The sequence below is a fragment of the Ammodytes marinus genome (genome assembly GCF_949987685.1).
Source record: "Ammodytes marinus genome assembly, chromosome: 9".
Lineage (NCBI taxonomy): Eukaryota > Metazoa > Chordata > Actinopteri > Uranoscopiformes > Ammodytidae > Ammodytes > Ammodytes marinus.
This window is the reverse complement of record NC_137213.1, coordinates 18221560-18240269: the sequence shown is the minus strand read 5'-3', so window position 1 is coordinate 18240269 and position 18710 is coordinate 18221560. Positions and strand designations below refer to the sequence as shown.

General features: G+C 40.9%; 2 protein-coding genes across 2 annotated transcripts in view; one reads left to right on the top strand and one right to left on the bottom strand.

The window, feature by feature from the left end:
- The window catches only part of artnb (artemin b), a gene marked incomplete at both ends in the record, with an annotated part of 24342 nt that extends 11028 nt beyond the window's left edge, over nucleotides 1–13314 (top strand). Inside the window, 3 exons of the mRNA XM_080034050.1 lie at nucleotides 3508–3578; nucleotides 11044–11239; nucleotides 12794–13314. Coding sequence (XP_079890176.1) covers nucleotides 3508–3578; nucleotides 11044–11239; nucleotides 12794–13314 — 788 coding nt within the window. The remainder of the gene's footprint in view (nucleotides 1–3507; nucleotides 3579–11043; nucleotides 11240–12793) is intronic.
- A 2924-nt stretch (nucleotides 13315–16238) lies between these two features.
- Nucleotides 16239–17841, bottom strand: ptger4c (prostaglandin E receptor 4 (subtype EP4) c; the record flags this gene model as incomplete). The annotated part of the gene is made up of 2 exons (XM_080033772.1): nucleotides 16239–16841; nucleotides 16981–17841. 2 exons carry the CDS (start codon nucleotides 17839–17841, stop codon nucleotides 16239–16241), a joined length of 1464 nt encoding a protein of 487 aa, XP_079889898.1.
- Between the last annotated feature and the right edge of the window lie 869 nt (nucleotides 17842–18710).

Here is an 18710-nt window from a genome sequence, read left to right as displayed (position 1 = left end):
CACTTTCTCACATTCAAGGTGAATTAGATTAGGTCAAGTGTCTAAGGATGGATGCTAACATTATCTGGTTTCTAACTCTTTTGCCTAAAGTTTAGCTAACAAACTAACGTTAGCTAGCTGCTGATAGCCATGGAACTATCTGCCTAGTTGACTGCTGATAGCCCACCCTGTTTATTTCCAATGTATAGTGTCATAATAGTTAACACTGCTGCTGCATCATGAGTAGTGAGTCCTACAAAAAAACACTCCAAAAGGTGATACGTTTTCAATGTGTAGAAAGTTTTGAACAATAAAGTAGAATAAATATTTGAATGCAATACAGAATGCCTCAGTGCCTTGATTTATATTCCATTAGATGTGTGTCAATGGGAGCGAGTTGTCTTTTCCTTAACATTTCCACCATAAATAAATACAGAAGACACAAATTACTGCATAAAAATTAACCAAAATGCACAAAATGAAGTGTTCGAACCTCAAATTTTTCTGGGGGACAACCCCCAGACCCCCGCTTTTAATGTGTGTTCCCCAATGTTGAAATGAGACCTAGCCCTTCATTTATTACTTTAAATGTGTTAATTACACAGTATTGGATGCTGACCAATACATGTAAACTGTAAAGACGCAAAGACGCTGGCCATTGAAATTATTTCAGTTTTATAATTTTTTTTCCTTCGGCGGCCCTCGGTCCAATGTTGGGTTCCTAAATTGGCCCTCAGCTATCAAAAGTTTGAGAACCCCTGGTTTAAATGCTCTTAGCCAGATGTATAACAGATGTATCAGTGGTAAAAGCTTGATGTTATGCCTTTAAGGCTGATGATTAATCATTGTGACAGAGTTTGCCTAAAAGGCTATGTATGGGCTATCTTTGGAACACATGAAATACATTTTAATATGTGATTAAAAAGTCACTTTGCTACTTCAAATCATAGGATTACACTTGAGCCCGAGGCTACAGATGACCGTGACTGCTGCTCTGCAAGGTTAGGCTGGTTAGCTTTCAGGACGACCAGTTCAGATAGTGTTGTTCCTTTTTTTCCATTAAGATTGGATTATATGTGCTGTAAAAACTCAATTACTTAGATTGAATTACATGCATTTATTTGGCATGGCAGCATATCAGAACAGCAGAATGAGCTGTAGAATCTGGATAGAGTATAGCTGGCTCTATAGCTTTACGGGGCTGTGCTTGCTTCAGGAAGGGCTTTACCCACCTAACAAACTGTGGACAACCACTGGAGCGCAAAGGACCAACAATGCAAATGGAAGGTGACAAGGACTCCGCTCACCCTGCTGCAGACATACAGCCTGATGGACAAACCAAAGGCTTTAATCAGCCAAACAAGGAAGAAACACATGCTCGGCTTTTCTAAACACACGTCGAAAAACGGCCACATGAACTCACACACACACACACACAGACACACACACACACACACACACACACACACACACACACACACACGCATGCACGCACGCACACACACACACACATACACACCATCATCATCAGTAGGCTTGTGTCAGTCTGGAGGCTTTCAAGGAGCCGCGTCCCGCTCCTTCCTCTCTCTTCTTCCTCTCTCAACCCTTCACCACCCCCCACCCACCTCATCATCTATGAAAAAGTGCTTGAGGCGTCGGGCAGTAAACAGCTCCAAAAATGAACCATCAGACAGGCCCGCGTGGTGGTGGTGGACTCTAAAAAGGGGGCTAAACACTCCCAGCTGTGGCATTAGGGACTCGGCACCTCTCCTAAAGGATCTGTAGCCCTGCTCTAGCCCGCCTTGCACTGCTGTGAGGGTTTAAATCAGCCTGTGAGATGGAGGGCCGAGGAGTCAATGCGCTTTGGTTTTAGGTTGCAGCGACGGCGTGTGGGCTACTATGGCTGAATTCCTCGCAAGATTTTCTGACCCACCCCTCAGTGCTTGCTGCAGCTTTGCGTTTTCCCTCGACTGGATAGCTGCAGCTGGAGCATGCAGGATTGCGTGATCTGTTACCTTTTGTCAGTCTTCCATCTCACTGCACAGACAGAACAGTGAGGATTGTTTCTGACTCTTAAGTAAACATGGTCGCTCTTACATATCGTCCAGATCTAGTACAAATACATGAACAGCGTCGTTTGGAATACATCACCATGGGCGTACACCGTTGCTGGAGCTTAGTAGTGCCAAAGTATACAAAGCATCTTAGAGATGACAGGTGTGGTTTCAAAGATGTTTGAGTGAGGTTTATTTTTTTCTTAATTGTTCATGTCAGACATTAGTGCTCAATGTGGGGAGTTGATTAGTAAACAAGCAGGCTAACTGTATTTGTCCTAACAGGAGTTACATAGCACTTTACAGGAGAAAAGAGATTTTTTGTACCACTTATTTTCAGAAGAGGTATCTTCAAATAGAGATTACAGGATGGGTTTTTCTCAGCCTTACTGAAGTATTCACATGCCCCTTTGTACCTCAAAAGACTTATTAGTCGATTAAATCCTTGCACTTTAAAAGATGAGGGCCACAATCCACAGTCCTCACAAAATCGTATGAAGTGGATATCTAATCATACATATTTTGTATTTTTAGCCACAATAGAAGAACGACTGTTATTGTGAACAGTTTTGCTCTGTGGTTGCATCGTGTCAGTCGGTCCACCAGTTTGCCTCAGACGGAAATATCTCAACAATTATTGGATGAATTGCGATGAAATTGTGTACAGATGTTCATGGTGCCCATGTATCCTGCTGACTTTGTTGATCCCTTGACTTTTTCTGTAGCAATATGTTTGTGTAGAAGTGATGCTAAGATAAATGAGTACCACGTAAAGTCCTTCTTACACTCAAAGACTTCTTCAGTTTATTGAAGTATACGTGAGGCACTGACCTCAGCACAGTTTGGTTGGGGGGGGGGGGGGGGGTGGGGGGGAGGGGTGGATGGGCACAAAAGAACCTGTTGACCTCATGGTGCTCCGTAACAGGGCACAATCCTCTACACTGCACGTACTATATATAAACATCTGCATCCGTGACACTTCTTATCACCTGTCCAGCATCTCTGTGGTTTTTTGTCTGGGACCTCCGCGAAGTGCTCTCGCTATGCCTGGTTCCCCCTGCTTGTACCTCTGCCACAGGAATAACCCTGAAGAATGCCTTTGACAAGTGTATCGCAGATGCTGCCTTTTGTTTGCCAGACTGGGGCTGTTTGCATGGATGTATGAACCCGACATGCCAACACTAGCCACACTAGCTGGCAGCAAACACTGCTCCTTTACTGAAGCGGCAACAAACACGCCGTGCTCATGCATTGAGGACGTGATTTATGTGACATGTCGGGCTTGCTCGGGGGCCCCGCAGTGCTTTTTTTTACAGTATCTGGACAATTGTGAATGTATAGACATGATATTGCCCGCATGTTGTGCCTTTTAGTTTATGTTAGCCTTTTCAAGAGGGGGTTCTGGGAAGAGGAGAATTGACAGAGTGAAGCGTTGTTCTTGTTCTTACATTCCTGTCCTTCTCTTTCTCTCCAGGTGGGACCAGATGGAGGGTTCGGAGGAAGGATAGACAGGAGATTACCTCTGTGATGTCAGCAAAGGCCAAGGTTTGTCAGAAACACACATACCCTCAAATGGTCCTCTCCTTCTTCTTCTTCTCCTGCTTTTTCTCCCTTTTATCCTCAGTCGATTCCTCCACTCTTAATCTATATATTTTGTCCCTCCTGGTATTTTTACTTACAGTGTCGTGCGAAAGTTTGTGAACCCCTTGAGCCTTTTGGAATTTTATTTATGTTAACCATTATTAATTCATTTTTTTCAATACTAGTATTTTTTATATGAAATAACAGATGTTTGTTTATCAATTCAACATTTTTCTTTTCCAGAAATCAATTGTTAAAATAGATAAAACAAATTATTTGACAAATGTTGTATGTGCAAAAGTTTGTGAACCCTAAGCTGCATTGCTTAAATCGAGCAAGGTAAACACAATCAGGTGGGCCAAATTGATTGATGAAATAGACCAATGTAATGAGAGATCTTTAGGGAAGAAATTGGGCGCCACTAGATAAAACACGGATAAAACCAGGTCAGTTTAGGCCCACCAAACTGAACCCATACAGGTCAGACATGCTAAAAGGGAAAAAAATCTCAGAAGATCTCAGGAATAGAGTTGTGATGCTGCACATTTGTCTGGGGACAGCTATAAATTAATTCAAAAAAAGTTTGAGCTCCATCGGTCCACCGTGAGGCAAATCATCTACAAATGGAGAGCTTTAAGAGTGACTGAACATCTGCCTAGAAGTGGACTTCCTTCAAAAATATCTTCAAGCGCCACAAGAAAAGTATTTTTTTAGTTAAAAGCCAACCCACACATTACATCTAGTGATTTGCAGACCTCTCTTGCAACATCTGGGACAGATGTGCATGGTTCCACAATAAGAAGAAAACTCAGTCAACATGGCTTTCAAGGGAGGGTTGCTGAAGAAGCCTCTGCTCTCAAAAAAGAACAAAACTGCTTGTCACAGCTTTGCCAGAGAGCACCTGGAGATACCTCAAGTCTTATTCTGTGGACAGATTAGTCCAAAATGTATCTGTTTGGTCATAACCAAAACCGCCATGTTTGGGCAAAAACGCAACTCTGCCTACCACCAACAGAACCTTCTCCCAAGTGAAGAATGGTGATGGCAAATGGTCTGCAAATCTCCAGATGTAATGTGTGGGTTGGCTTTTACCTGAAAAATCCCTTTTCTTGTGGTGCTTGAAGATATTTTTGAAGGAAGTCCACTTCTAGGCAGATGTTAAGTCACTCTTAAAGCTCTCCATTTGTAGATGATTTGCCTCACGGTGGGCCGATGGAGCTCAAACTTTTTTATACAAATGTATAGCTGTCCCCAGACAAATGTGCAACATCAAAACTCTATTCCTGAGATCCTCTGAGATTGTTTCCCCTTTGAGCATGTCTGACCTGTATGGGTTCAGTTTGGTGAGCCTAAACTGACCTGGTTTTATCTTTGTTTTATCTAGTGGCGCCCAATTTCTTCCCTAAAGATCTCTCACTACATTGGTCTATTTCATCAATCAGTTTGGCCCACCTGATTGTGTTTACCTTGCTCGATTTAAGCAATGCAGCTTAGGGTTCACAAACTTTTGCACATACAACATTTGTCAAATAATTTGTTTTATCTATTTTAACAATTGATTTCTGGAAAAGAAAAATGTTGAATTGATAAACAAACATCTGTTATTTCGTATAAAAAATACTGGTATTGAAATTTTTTTATTAATTATGGTTAAAATAAATAAAATTCCAAAAGGCTCAAGGGGTTCACAAACTTTCGCACGACACTGTATATGCAATTCCTATCTCTGCAAATAACCTAGCCTTATCATTTTTCACTTCCACTGTAAAGGCCACTGTAAACAGCAGGATGAGTTATGTGTATAACTTGTTAATGAAATCCATCCACACAAGGCTCAGGACTGAGCTTTCCATAAAACCATGTCAGCGTCCAGGATTTCATTGCTAAATTATAAGCCAGTGGACAAATCTTGATCCACGGGGGAAAAGAAAGCAGAGTTATTTGACTTTAGCATTACGGAAGAGTAAGTCAAGTCAACTTTATTTATATAGCACATTTAGGACTAAGTGAGATCACTCACGATGAAATAGGCTCAAGAGAAAACACTGCTGCTGCTGCTCTTTTGAAAGGCTGTGGGTTTAATGTGCACTAGAAAGTGTTATCTCATTTGCTTAACCTTTTTTATATCTGTAAAGCACTTTCTAAGCTTAGCTTTGTTAGTAAGTATCAAGCTGCCGGTCCCCTGCTGGTGACCATCTTCAATTCATAAGAACATGAAGAGAGGTCAAATCTCAAATCTCAATGCAGAACTGTACGCTAGAAACAGCCACAAACTTATTTGCTTTCTTTCTGAGTCAAGAGATGTTACACTCATGTCTTTACCCTTATAGTGTGACGCTAGAGTCTGTAGGTGCGTACCTCAGAGGCTATAAAAGAAAAAATGCAACTTACTGTTTTTTTTTTTTATTATTGTTATTCTTATTAGCAACTTATTGTTTTTTTTTGTTTTTTTTTATCCCACATACAACATCTTTAAAAAAAACTAGGGCTGTCAAGCGATTAAAAAATTAATCTAATTAATTACAGGCTCTGTGATTGAGGACTAAATTAATCGCACACTTATATGACACTTTTATGCCTGTTTATAAACAACTGTAGGCCTATAGGCTACCGTTCGTCGCTCTCTCTCTCTCTCGCTCTCTCTCTCTCCCCGTCTCTCGTAACTTCTGTCTCCTCCCCTCAGCCAGGCTTCTACACTATCTATGCTTCTACATTAAATATATTTAGGTACTACTAGCGCCGAAAAAAAAAACACAAAAAAACAAGCAGGCTAAATGACGCACACACACACACACACACACACACACACACACACAAAGGAGGAAAAAAGACAGGCATATGCTAGGAAGAGTGAGAGGGGGCGGGTGTCCGTTGAGACGATCGCAACAAGCAAACAAAAGTGAGACACAAGGAAGATTGAGAGATAGGCATACTGTTTTGAACCTACATTGTTAATTAGGCACCCACTAAATCAATAATGCACAGACACTGTGAGAATAACATAAGACGTATTCCTACCTTCATGCTTATTTGTCCGGAGCAGCCCATAACATAGAGCCCTCGGCCCCTTTCCCCTGCTTCTTTCTTTACTCTTTAATCCCGTGCGGGCCGAGTCCGCAAGATACAGGTGCAGCTCCGCTATCATCTCACCTCTTTTGCACCGGGTCAAAGGGCAATATAGAAGTGCGATTAATCTGCGTTAATTTTTTTAATCGCGTTCATTTTTCTGTGATTAATTAATCGAAATTAACGCGTTCATTTGACAGCCCTAAAATAAACATGTAATAAAAAAAAAATTAAATACATGTGTGGGTGTGGCAGAAACCTGTACAGGTTTATATAGAGCCACACCCAAAATACATTTACATAATAATATTAGCAGATTAGCAGATTAGCAGCACACAAGCGCGCGCACACACACAAACACACACACACACACACACACACACACACACACACACACACACACACACACACACACACACAACAAACACATGCACAAAAAAGAATCAGAACAAAACCCAAGACAGCAATAAAGAACACAATCATGTCAAACATACAAATCCAATTCCCGCCCCAAACCAATTGCCTTTGACAGCAAAGAACCCTGCAGTCTCCCCCTGTAAACTGTCAATGCCATAGAAGAACCAAGCAAATGTACATTCTCATCCCACAGCATGGCGCCACGGTATCTAATGCAAGATTGACTGCGGGAAGATTTATATAGAGGCAGATGGAGATCGCCAGCCTGTCTAGTACAATGACTATGAAATTCTGAGTTTGAAAAAAAATAACAACCAAAAGTACTAGGCAAATCTGTCAATTTATATCTCACCTTAAAAACAAAAGTGCAAATTTGGAGGATATTTATATCATAAATAGATAATAACTTTAATTTATAGAAAAGTGGTGCACTTGGTACCAGAGGTTTTGAGAAGGTTGCTAATCTAGCAAACCTTTTCTGCAGTATCACAATTTTATTTAGGTACGATGAAAATGTACTCGCCCAAACAATATTACAGTATGTTAAATATGAATAGATCAGACTGTAGTATAATGTTAATAAACATGACTTGTGAACAAAAACTCTTATTTTTCTAGGATCCCAAGTGATTTAGTTACCTTATTGCAGACAAGACCAACTTGTTCTCTCCAGGAGAGTTTATCATCAATAATAACACCTAAAAAACATGTTGATGAGACCTTAATTACTTCTTCATCATTTATATAAAGTTTAATTTGGTCATTGTCATGAATCTTTTTACCAGCAAATAACATGAAATTAGACTTTTTGACATTTAAAGATAACTTGTTTGTTTTGAACCAGCTTGAGAACTGGATAAGATTATGATTTAGCTCTTCTATTAGACTTTTTAGGTCTCTATGAGAGAGAACAAGGCTGGTGTCTGCAAAAAGCAATGGGAATATGGATTCCGAAACCTGCGCAATATCATTTATATAAATGAGAAATAATAAAGGTCCTAATATGGATCCTTGAGGTACCCCATGTTGTATACAGTTTCTTGTGGAATCATGACCGTTAATATGAACATACTGTTTTCTGTTTTTAACATAGTTATAAAGCCACTTATGGACAGTGCCAGAAAGACCATATTTAAATAATTTTGAAAGCAAAATATCGTGATTAACCGTATCAAAAGCCTTCGAAAGATCTAGAAATATACCTATTGCAAACTCATTCCTATCTAAAGCTGTATGTATCCTATTAATTAACTCTAAATGGGCCATATAAGTTGCATGATTCTTTCGGAATCCGTATTGATGGTTATAGAGAACATCGTATTTATTAAAGTGCTCAAGGATTTTTACTAGTGGTGGGCCGTTATCGGCGTTAACGTGCTGCGTTAACGCAAAACTCTTATCGGCGATAAAAAAAATATCGCCGTTAATCTCTTATTCCACCTCCTGTTCGGCTCAGGGGAGATGGTTCCCTCCAGGGCCGATGGCTATTCGCCGTCAGGGTGAACCCCCTTCCGTGTGTTCTCTGGTCGGGTAATAATAGCCGGGGGCCGTTGTTGACACTTGAGGAGCCTTTATTGCAGGAGCGAAGCTTCTCTCACACACCCGCCGCTCTCTCTCTCCATCACTTGCCCACGACACACACCACCTGGATGCAGGATCGCTAATGTAACACTCAGCGCCAAACCCCCTTCACAAATCTGTCTATTCAATGTTTACTTATGAATGTATCCATGTACGTAACTCTGACATGTACATAACTTAATTTATTGTTAATAATATGGTCTGTTTATAAATTCGGCATATGATTAAAGCATCTAAACGCCCGTAATCATGTTAAACGTTTACTGTTTTTAAGTTATTAATGCCACTCGCTCCCGCAGATACACAGCAGAGGGAGGTCTTATATTCAGCCATTGCTAAAGGGAGTGCTGTATTATGGAACGGCCGCTGTGGTACGAAATTCCAGTCTCAACAATGTTTCCTACACGAAATTATAACTCTAGCGTCTACAGCCCGTTGTTTTCATGTAGTGTAACTTGTGTAATGTGTTACATTATTCAGCTGTTGCCGTAATGTCGGCTAACGCTGATGCTAATGATAACTAGCTCTCCGTCGCACAATAGACTGTAGGTTGGTGTTGCAGCCAGCTGTTAGGTGAAGCGCTGTCCCACAGGTAAAAGCCATGGACCTATAAAGCCTGTCCAATATTCACTCTAGTCCAGCTTCTTGAAAAGTTTATAAGGACTTTATTATTTATGTAAAAATTATATTTAATGTTTCACTTGAAGCACAAAAGTAATGGCTTTATTTTCTGTTATAGCCTATAGCCTACCCAACAAATTAGTTTTTTCGTTTTTTTAAGCACAAAAAACAGTGCAATGTTGTGATTTTTAGCCTTATATCTGATTAAATTGTTAGAATATTATTTGTTCGCAATAATTAGACACTCGTTCTGATGACGAAATGAAAGCCACCTGGTTTGAGAAACACGTTCTCAAAGACTTACTTTGAGTCATTATTTAGGGAGCACACACATATTATGAATGAATTCAAATGAGCCATTTTAATCTAGATTAATCTAGATTAATTCCAAAATTAATCTAGATTAATCTAGATTAAAAAAATTAATCTATGCCCACCTCTAATTTTTACATACCAGTTTCTCCAAAATTTTCGAAAAATATGGCAAGACTGAAATTGGACGGTAATTTGTAAGGGATCCTGGATCCCCTGCTTTGAATAAATGTATAACATTAGCGATTTTCAAGTCAGAAGGTATAATGCCAGTTTTCATTGTGCAAAAACGAATGTTAATGGATTAACAATAGATGAACTGACTTCCTTTATTAAGGATGAACGAATACAATCATGACCAGGAGCTGAATCTTTGAGTTTGGATATAATATAGGGGTGGAACTCTGTACATAGGGGTGGAACTCTGTACATAGGGGTGGAACTCTGTACATAGGGGTGGAACTCTGTACAAGCCCATTGGGCTTCGTTCCCTCCTTGCACCATTAATTGTTAATGTGTGCTAAATAAATAAACTAAACTAAACTAATATCAGTTACCTCCTTAACATCAGGAAGATTAAAATGATTAAACTCTGGAAAAGAGCCCTTAATATAATCTAATGGATCAGCCTTTTTATCAACTATTGTTTTGGAAAGAGATGTACCAATGCTTGAGAAGAAATCATTGAACTTGCAAGCTATGTCAAATGGATCAGTTAAAGAAGAATTTCCATCTTTAAAAGATGAAGGATAATTTAAGGAGGCCTTTTTCTTTTGAAGGAGTTGTTTAATAATCTTCCATGTATCTTTAATATTACTTTCCGATTTAGCAAACTGATCACTATAGTACCTTTTCTTGACAGCTCTAAGGAGATGATTGTATTTGTTTTTGTATGATTTATAAGTTGCCAAATTTAAAGGAGTTGGTGATGAAATATATTTTCTATAGAGATTGTTCTTGATAATAGAGTATTGCTAAATATGACCCTCTAGCTTCATTGAAGGAATGACCTTTTAAAAAAGAAATAAACTTCAATTAAATGTAAGAACGGTACACCAATCAGTCATTTTTTTTAATACAATGCATCACCTAAAGCTGTACTCTACAATATTTCTATATTAATAATGGATCAAATGAGAATGTGTACTAGGAAAAGAGCTGTACTTCCCTGCAGTGCTACATAGCTCCTAAAGTGAATTTTCCAGGTGAACAGAGATATGACTGTGATAAATGGTAATTGTTGAAAAAAAAAATATGCTAGATGCATAGTGAACTGTTCGCTGATGGTTTAACTATGTCACTTTTAAAGAGTGATAATGTCATCTTAATTCAATAAAAATGAAGATGCCGCTTTAATCCAAGAAAGTCCATAGAACAAATCCCTCAGATTTCCTTTTTAATCAGCTCTGGTGTGCCTTGTGTCTCTTTGTAGGTGCTGCTGTGGGTGCTCCTGTCTCTGCTGCCTCTAGTGGAGGGAGCGCATATGAAAGCTGCTGGTCTGGGATCAGCTGTAGGCCTGCTGGGAGGACCGGAGCAGAGAGAGCTTCCTGTGATGCTGCCAGAGGTGGTGGAGGACGAGGAGCAGGAGGACCAAAGTGACCCTTACTCTACTTGGCATGCTCCATATGGTAGGGGAGAACGGGGTAAGTAGGCACACTTTTTACTCTAGTGAGAATTGCTCATCACCAAAACATCTGTCAATAGCCATTCCTACATTAAATTGAAGCTTAAGGTGTTGGCTAGAAATGTGTGTCTCTCTTTTTTTCCAACTTATTGTAATGAAGAAGTAATTTACCATCAAAGACACTCTGACACATTGTGACAACCAACCCCATCAAGGGGTCGGTTGTCACACACTATGGGGTTGTTTGTCACAATGTTATCTTAATGGGAAAAATCTTAAAAAGAAGGCAAGGAGGCAGGACCAAATTTGAATGTTTAATTGCATTGTCAAGTTGACAAATAGGCCTACATAACGTTCTGTAGCCTTGGCAGCTGGTCTAGTTTGGGATGCACTGGGTTGTTTTGATTTTGTTGCCCTTTTTTCTTTTGCTTGCTAGCTGCCTTTTCCTGCTCTATTATTTCCTTCTCTGGGGTGTCAGTGAGGATACAGCTTGACAATTTCTTTCGTTATTGGGTTCCTTTTCTGGCTGCAGCCTTGAGATAACATGTGACAACCAACCCCCCAAAAAATTTGACGACCAACCCCAACTTGAATTTCTTGCTAGCATCAAGGCCAACAACCATCTGACAACTAATTAGCTTGCTAACCACAATCTAAACTATAGTTTACCCTTCACACTTTCTGAGGGTAACAAGTGTTTTGTTATAAACCCATTGTGTAAAAGCCTAGAAGAAAAATACTGAGAAGCAAAATATTTGGAATTTGACATGAAAAACACAAAACATCCTCTCACCTGAAATGCAGCAGTCGAACTCCAAGGAAGTCTATGTATGTGACCTCTGATCCCAATTCTGGACCTTTTTTATATCAACATTTCAGAGCTAGCGCGCTCTGGTGGCGAGATATAACGAATGTGACATCCAACCCATGTGACAAATTACCCCGTTCTCCCCTACAGAAGCCCTCATAAAAGTCTATCATTTACAGCACATCTGCTTCACCAGACAGTATTAGAGTAGAAAGACAGAGAAAAGCCTGGAGATCTGCTTTGTGTCTCCCACATGAAAGTATATTATTTACACAGTTTGCATGTTATTGCTCATAATTTCCTGTTATGATATAATAATATTTTTTACTATTTATTTATATACAGTATAACTCAGTAGATAACACAGCTGAACTTGGTATTGAAAACCAGGGTTCAATTCCCCTGTCAGGGAGGGGCCTTTTAAGTGAGGGTCCTTGGGTAAGACCCTTAAAGTTGGAGTCAGTGATTCTGGAGAATGCTTTTTGACAAAATAACTTTTTGTCAAAATCAGGGAACAACTCCTCATTTTATTTCATTCATTTCATTCACTGATTCTGCCCCCCAAAAATTGACATCAAGCATTCTCCAAAATTCCTGACTCTACCTTTAATGCTATTATCTTACCTCCAATTTTAAGACTCTTTTGTCGAAGCGTCTTCTAAATGACATGTATTGTACCGATATATTAATATAATACATTTTAGCGTAACTCTCTCTGTCTACCGCTCCTAACTTTCCTCTTAATTTCAGACCCCTTTGTAATAGATGAGATGGACGACCATCCCAGTAGACGCTGGGCGGGGCGCTCTCCTCGCTCCTCTGACCCCTCAGAACCTCAACCCAAGGGACCGGCAAAGAAAAAAAAAGAAAAGAAGAGGAAGAGGAAAGAAAAGGAGGAAGAGGAAGAGACGGGAGGAAACGGAGACAGGAAGGCTAAAGGTAAAAGCCGGCAGCCCAAGCAGAGCAGCAGGGACTGCCGCGTGGAGAAGAGAGAGATGAGGGTCCGGGACCTGGGCCTGGGCTTTGACTCTGACGAGATTGTCCTCTTCAAGTTCTGTGTGGGCTCCTGCCAGTCCTCCAGAACCAACTACGACCTGGCACTGAGGACACTGCTGCAGAACGGCTCTCTGCCCCGACGCACAGCACGCAAGGTCAGCAACCACCCCTGCTGCAGGCCCGACCGGTACGAACCCGTTTCCTTCATGGACGCCCAGACCCAGTGGAAGACCATCGAGTTGCTATCAGCCGCCAGCTGCATGTGTATGGGCTGAAGAAGGTGACGAGAAAAGGGGAGTCACCCATTCTGAGCAAAAGAGGAGTCAAGAGGCTCCGTGTGAGGAAGGCCTGGGTACAGGGCAGAGCCAGAAGGGGGCCCTGTAACCCTAACCCACACACACAAACACACACAGCTGAGCTGAGGAAGTGATGGAGGCCCCTTGTTGGCTTCCAGTGTACTATATCCTGTTGAGGGGGAATAGGTCTGGGTGCAGCTTGGAGGCCCGAGGCCAAAGGCCAGTATCAGAGACTGAGGGGAAAGTCATCAGAGATTCACAGTCTTGTTTTATTGTTGCGTCTTCAAAGAGTGAATTGTTTTCCACTCAATGACTGGCAACTCATACAGGATGCTCCAGTGAGTACACATCAAAAGAGACTCTACATGTGAACTTGACTGTTTTGATTTTATATGGACGAGACCTGACGGCTGAAGCTGTAGCGATAGGAAGAAAAAGAGACGCAGTTAAAAGACTGACAATGTGTGTTTGTATTCTGATTCACACTAAAGGAAAGACTAATGTTAACCATTACTCACAGTGAAGCCAGCTTCCCCTGACAGCAATATCTTTTTTTTCATATAAAAACAGGCATTACATTGTAACGTTTCTATGTTCAGGTGAACTCAGCCAAATGGATGCCATGCATCTTCATGTATTACTGTATACAAGTAAAATATATTTATTTCTGATAAATTATTTATTTATTATAGCTTGATATGAGAGCTGTTTTAGTAACTCTATATTGTAGATAAATATCTATTTATTGCCAAAAATCTGATTTCATGTTGTAGTTTTATTTTGAAGGTGTTGATTTTCACACGTTTCCACCTGGCTGGGCTTGACAGCTGACTCTGGAATGGAATTAAAATTGGGAGCGATGAACATTTCTGAAATTAGTAGAATGATTTTTTTAAACCAAAAATACCATCCAAAAGAGTCTCTCTGACATTCTTAGCCCAGACCGACTTTCTAAATAAAAAATCTTTACAATACATATCAGAAGCAAATTGACCTACATTGAAATGATGTGGTAAACTCTATAACTATTGTTTTTTCCAAAGTGCACCTCTTTTACTTGAGTCTGACTGATCAACTTTAATATTAGGGTTAATTGTGAGTTAGGATATTTCCTCAGCATAAGTCAGTCTCAATGTCCAGAGCGTGTGTACAGCAAACAAGCAATACATGTATACTACAGGACCTCAACATGTCTCAACTTACAGTGGTTATGTATTTGCATTCTCTTACACACTGCCAGTTTGTCACATTATTATTATTATAATTATTATTATTATTATTGTTATTATTATAAAATGTCCTTTATTTTTGTATGGCATTATCCTCGAAGGGAATACAGTTGTTTTTAATATATATCTTGTGATCACTGTTCACTGATTACACAGCATTTTCTCCATGGGACATCAATTATGGTTTTCACTTTGAACAGGATCATCATCGCTACCTTTTCTCAGTTAAATTCAACCTGGACTGTTTATGCTGTAGAGCCACCTGCTGGTCTGAAATGAACACCACTATGATGTGAACCTGTTGTCCGCAGTTTGTGTCGCTCTCCTGCCACCTGTCTGTTCGGCTGAGGATTTTTGCTCTAAAAATCAATCATTGTTTGTTTGTTTTTACGTGAGAATGGGTAAAAATCCGCAGTGTGCTTTGGTGTCATTTTATTTCTCTGCACAGACCCACCGAAACATCCAGAAAACACAACAGGTCATACAACGTATGGCAAAAGTATATTTTTTTCTAAAGGTGATATGTTTAAATTGGCTTTTTACAACTGAAGTTATCAAAAACTTTAAATGTACAATATAAAACAGATTTACAAGGTTCAAATGGTCTACATTCAGTTTTGTCTGAAGCATGCAACACTGTTAAATGGCACAGAGTAAATTAGCAGCAAGTTTAAAAAAAATACATATAAAGTAAAGTGTAACAACATCACATAATGTATAAACACATATAAAAAATGGCACATATGGATTCTTACAGTGTATCCAACTCTTTGAATGTCACACATTGTATCTGTACCCATGGGGTATGATTATATCCTGTTTAAATTTCCATGTTTGGAAATTGTCCCCATCAGAATTCATTTAATGCTTTGCATATCTCAGCAGAAGTCTCATCATAGAGCAAATCGGATTACTCTGCAATAGCTATTTCTTCATATTACATTTTCTGAAGGAAGCTGGAATGGAAAATATTCAGTCATACCCTCCCTGGCTCTTCAATATCCCCGAGGTTCACTGCATATAATAATATAATAATAATATCTGTATTTATATAGCACCTTTAAAAACAGTGGTTTACAAAGTGCTTTACATACAATACATAGGAGCAAGTGCAAATCAAATAAATACATACCAATCAACACATATGCAATTAGATAGATACACATACTCATATATACACACAATAAACAAACAAGATCAATAGGTGCTAGGGTAAAAAGTCATTGGGGAAGAGAACAAAAATAATAAAAATAATAAAGATATACAGGTCTACACACAGCTTCAATCTCCAGTAGGTTGCTGTCATGTGTTTTTCTGGACCTTGCCGGAATGGAGACATGTTCTGATTGATATAAAGACTTTGGAAATGTAAAACTGAACGTTTCATACTGCACTGTTGTACTTGTGTCGTTCCTCAAAATAAACAGTCAACCTATAAATTAAACCAATAGACCTTTCTGCACAGGTTTAATCACATAGTAGATACTGTATGTGTGAGCCGGTGCTAGTGTTGGGAGGACTTCAGTAACAGTTGTATGCTAAGTGCTTTTTCATCAAAGCTGATATGGCTCTCTGGTGCTTCATAGCCATCAGAATTGATAAGGTATCTACCATAGCTGCCAGACTTAGAAACATTTCTAAACGTTCTAAAAGTTGGCAGATAACAAATGTCCATCAAATGCATTTGGCTGACTGGCATGAACTCGGTGTGCTGAACGTACAGGTGACAATGTCCACTCCTCTAATGTGCGCAGAGATGAGAGGCGTTGCGCTGCGTCCTGGAGACGGCTTGGCCCCCGCCGCCACCTGTTTGGGCTCAGCGGTCCCTTCCTCTTCTTCACACCCGAGGATCGCGGTCGACTCGACGCTGAACGGATGAAAGTTGACCCTTGCCGTGTCATACTCCCAAGCGTGGCCCATCGCAAAGTCTGTAAAGGAGTGATTCTTGATGGTCACCCGGTGGTCCACGTCGTGCCTGAAGCTGGCCGTGCGTAATGATGCGTAACTGGTGTCGTTGCTGTTTAAAGACGGAGGAGAGTGTTGACCCCCAACCCAGCCAATGTTGTCACGACCACTGTCCTTGACCCCGACCACTGCCCTCTTCAGCTTCTCGCAGCCCTTCAGCAGCAGGTTCTTCCGGCACAGAATGTACACCCAGGGGTCTAATATTGGGTTGAATGAGGCGAAGCGAATGGCCATCATGTCGCTCCGGTAATCAGGCCTCCCCCCAGCAGAAACATATGCAGGGTCGTATATCTGGTTCACGAAGATTCGAACCTGTCACAAAAAAATATTATAATAATAATACTTTAATAGCAACACATAACATCGACACAAAAACCTTTTGGGGTTTGTCACCCATCGTGCGCAATTCAAATGAAAGAATAAAGAGTAAGAAATAGCAAGTTGTCATTACCACCAAAGGGATGGAACAGACCAGGAAGACGATGGTCATGAAGACCAGGAGCCAGAACATCTGTATCTCCGCCGCCGAGGTGACCGACGGCAGCCGGGGGAAGCGGCGACGTGACCCTCCCTGTTCACACATCTCAGTCCTGACTATTCCCGTCCTCTGGTTCATCCCCACCAGCGATTTACACACCGCCAAGTTACACAGCACCGTGACGGCGATCAGCAGCAGCATTACGCCTCCGTACAGTAAGGAGTAGCAGGCTCCGAGTGGATCCATCGCCCTCCAGTCCAGGAAGCACCAAGTCCCGGGGAAGTGCCTGACGTGCTGCCCGAAGCCGAAGCTGGGCATAATGCACAGTACAATATTGGCAAGGTAGACGACGAGGAGCGCAAAGCGCGCCGTAGTTCGGTCTATGTTCTGGGAGTAGAAATACGCGTGGTTTATGGCCAGGTATCGCTCAACGGCCATGGCGCACAGGATGGACATCCCTGCTGAGCCGAAGAAGAGCATGGAGAAGGAGAAGAAGTGGCAGAGCAGCGTTCCTCCTGGCCAGCGGTTGGCTATGTATGTAGCTATAACCACCGGGCTGGTAAAGCACGTGCCCAACAGATCCGTGATGGCCATCCCGCAGACCAGAGTGTAGAACGTGGTTTCCTTCTGCTCCTTTTTGGAGATACACAGCACGACGATGGCGATGAGGTTCCCCACGACTCCCACGGCAAACATGGTGGCCGAAATGACCAGGGACTTGTACTCCAGCCGGAGCGCAGGGAACGCACTGAGGTTCTGGCTGAGAAACAGAGGCGGCAGCGGCTCAGAAACATTTGTGTCCAGTTCTGCAAACGCCAGAGTGTCGTTGATCATTATTAAACCAGCAAGTGTTGAAGAAGCAATAACTTTTTTGTGATGTTTAGAAACCTTTCTCTGGAAGTATAGAGCGCTGGTCAAAATAAATCATTATAAACTGCAAACTTACATCCTGAAATGTCCTTTTTTCCGACAGAGCATATGGTACATTGTTGAAGTGATTCTGCCGTTCAGTTTTCGCTCCCGATGCGCCCATATGAGGGGTGTGCCTGGTCGTGTTGACACTGCTCGGTGCTGCGGGTATTTAAGCCGTGTGCTGATGTCAGGAGAGTGACGTGCGGGCTGTGAGGCCAGCGACACAGGCTTCCCATGATCACATTTCTGTCAAAAACGATCGATATTCCACTTCAATGCTTTTTATTGCTCGCCACGTATCGGCGTCAACATCACAGGCCAGATGCCAAAATCTACTTAAATGTAGCACAAACATTTACTTTTGTCTAGTTTGTGGTCGGACTGATTCTTTAGCCTATATTTATATTGTGATATTCCTAAGAAAAATCACAATGGATAATGGAGTTCACCGAACTGACACACATCACATACAATATTAATCTTAAAAGCTCATTTATATAAACTAGTTATGATAATAAAAAATAGGTTTTTCTTATTTTGCTTGATGAATCTTGAGGAAGATGGACAAACTACAAGAAGATAAGCTTTTACATGTGGATGGTCCCCATACACGATCCGCAAGAACCTGCGGTTGAATGAACTGGACAGGTTTTAGAAATACGAAGCTAGTCTTTGTTACCATTCACGGCCCATTAATTGAAATTTGAAACGTTAATGGTGCAGATCAAGCCATAAATCTCAAAATTCAGCACCAAGGTCAGCGCCTTTAACTTAATCAGCACCACGAACAG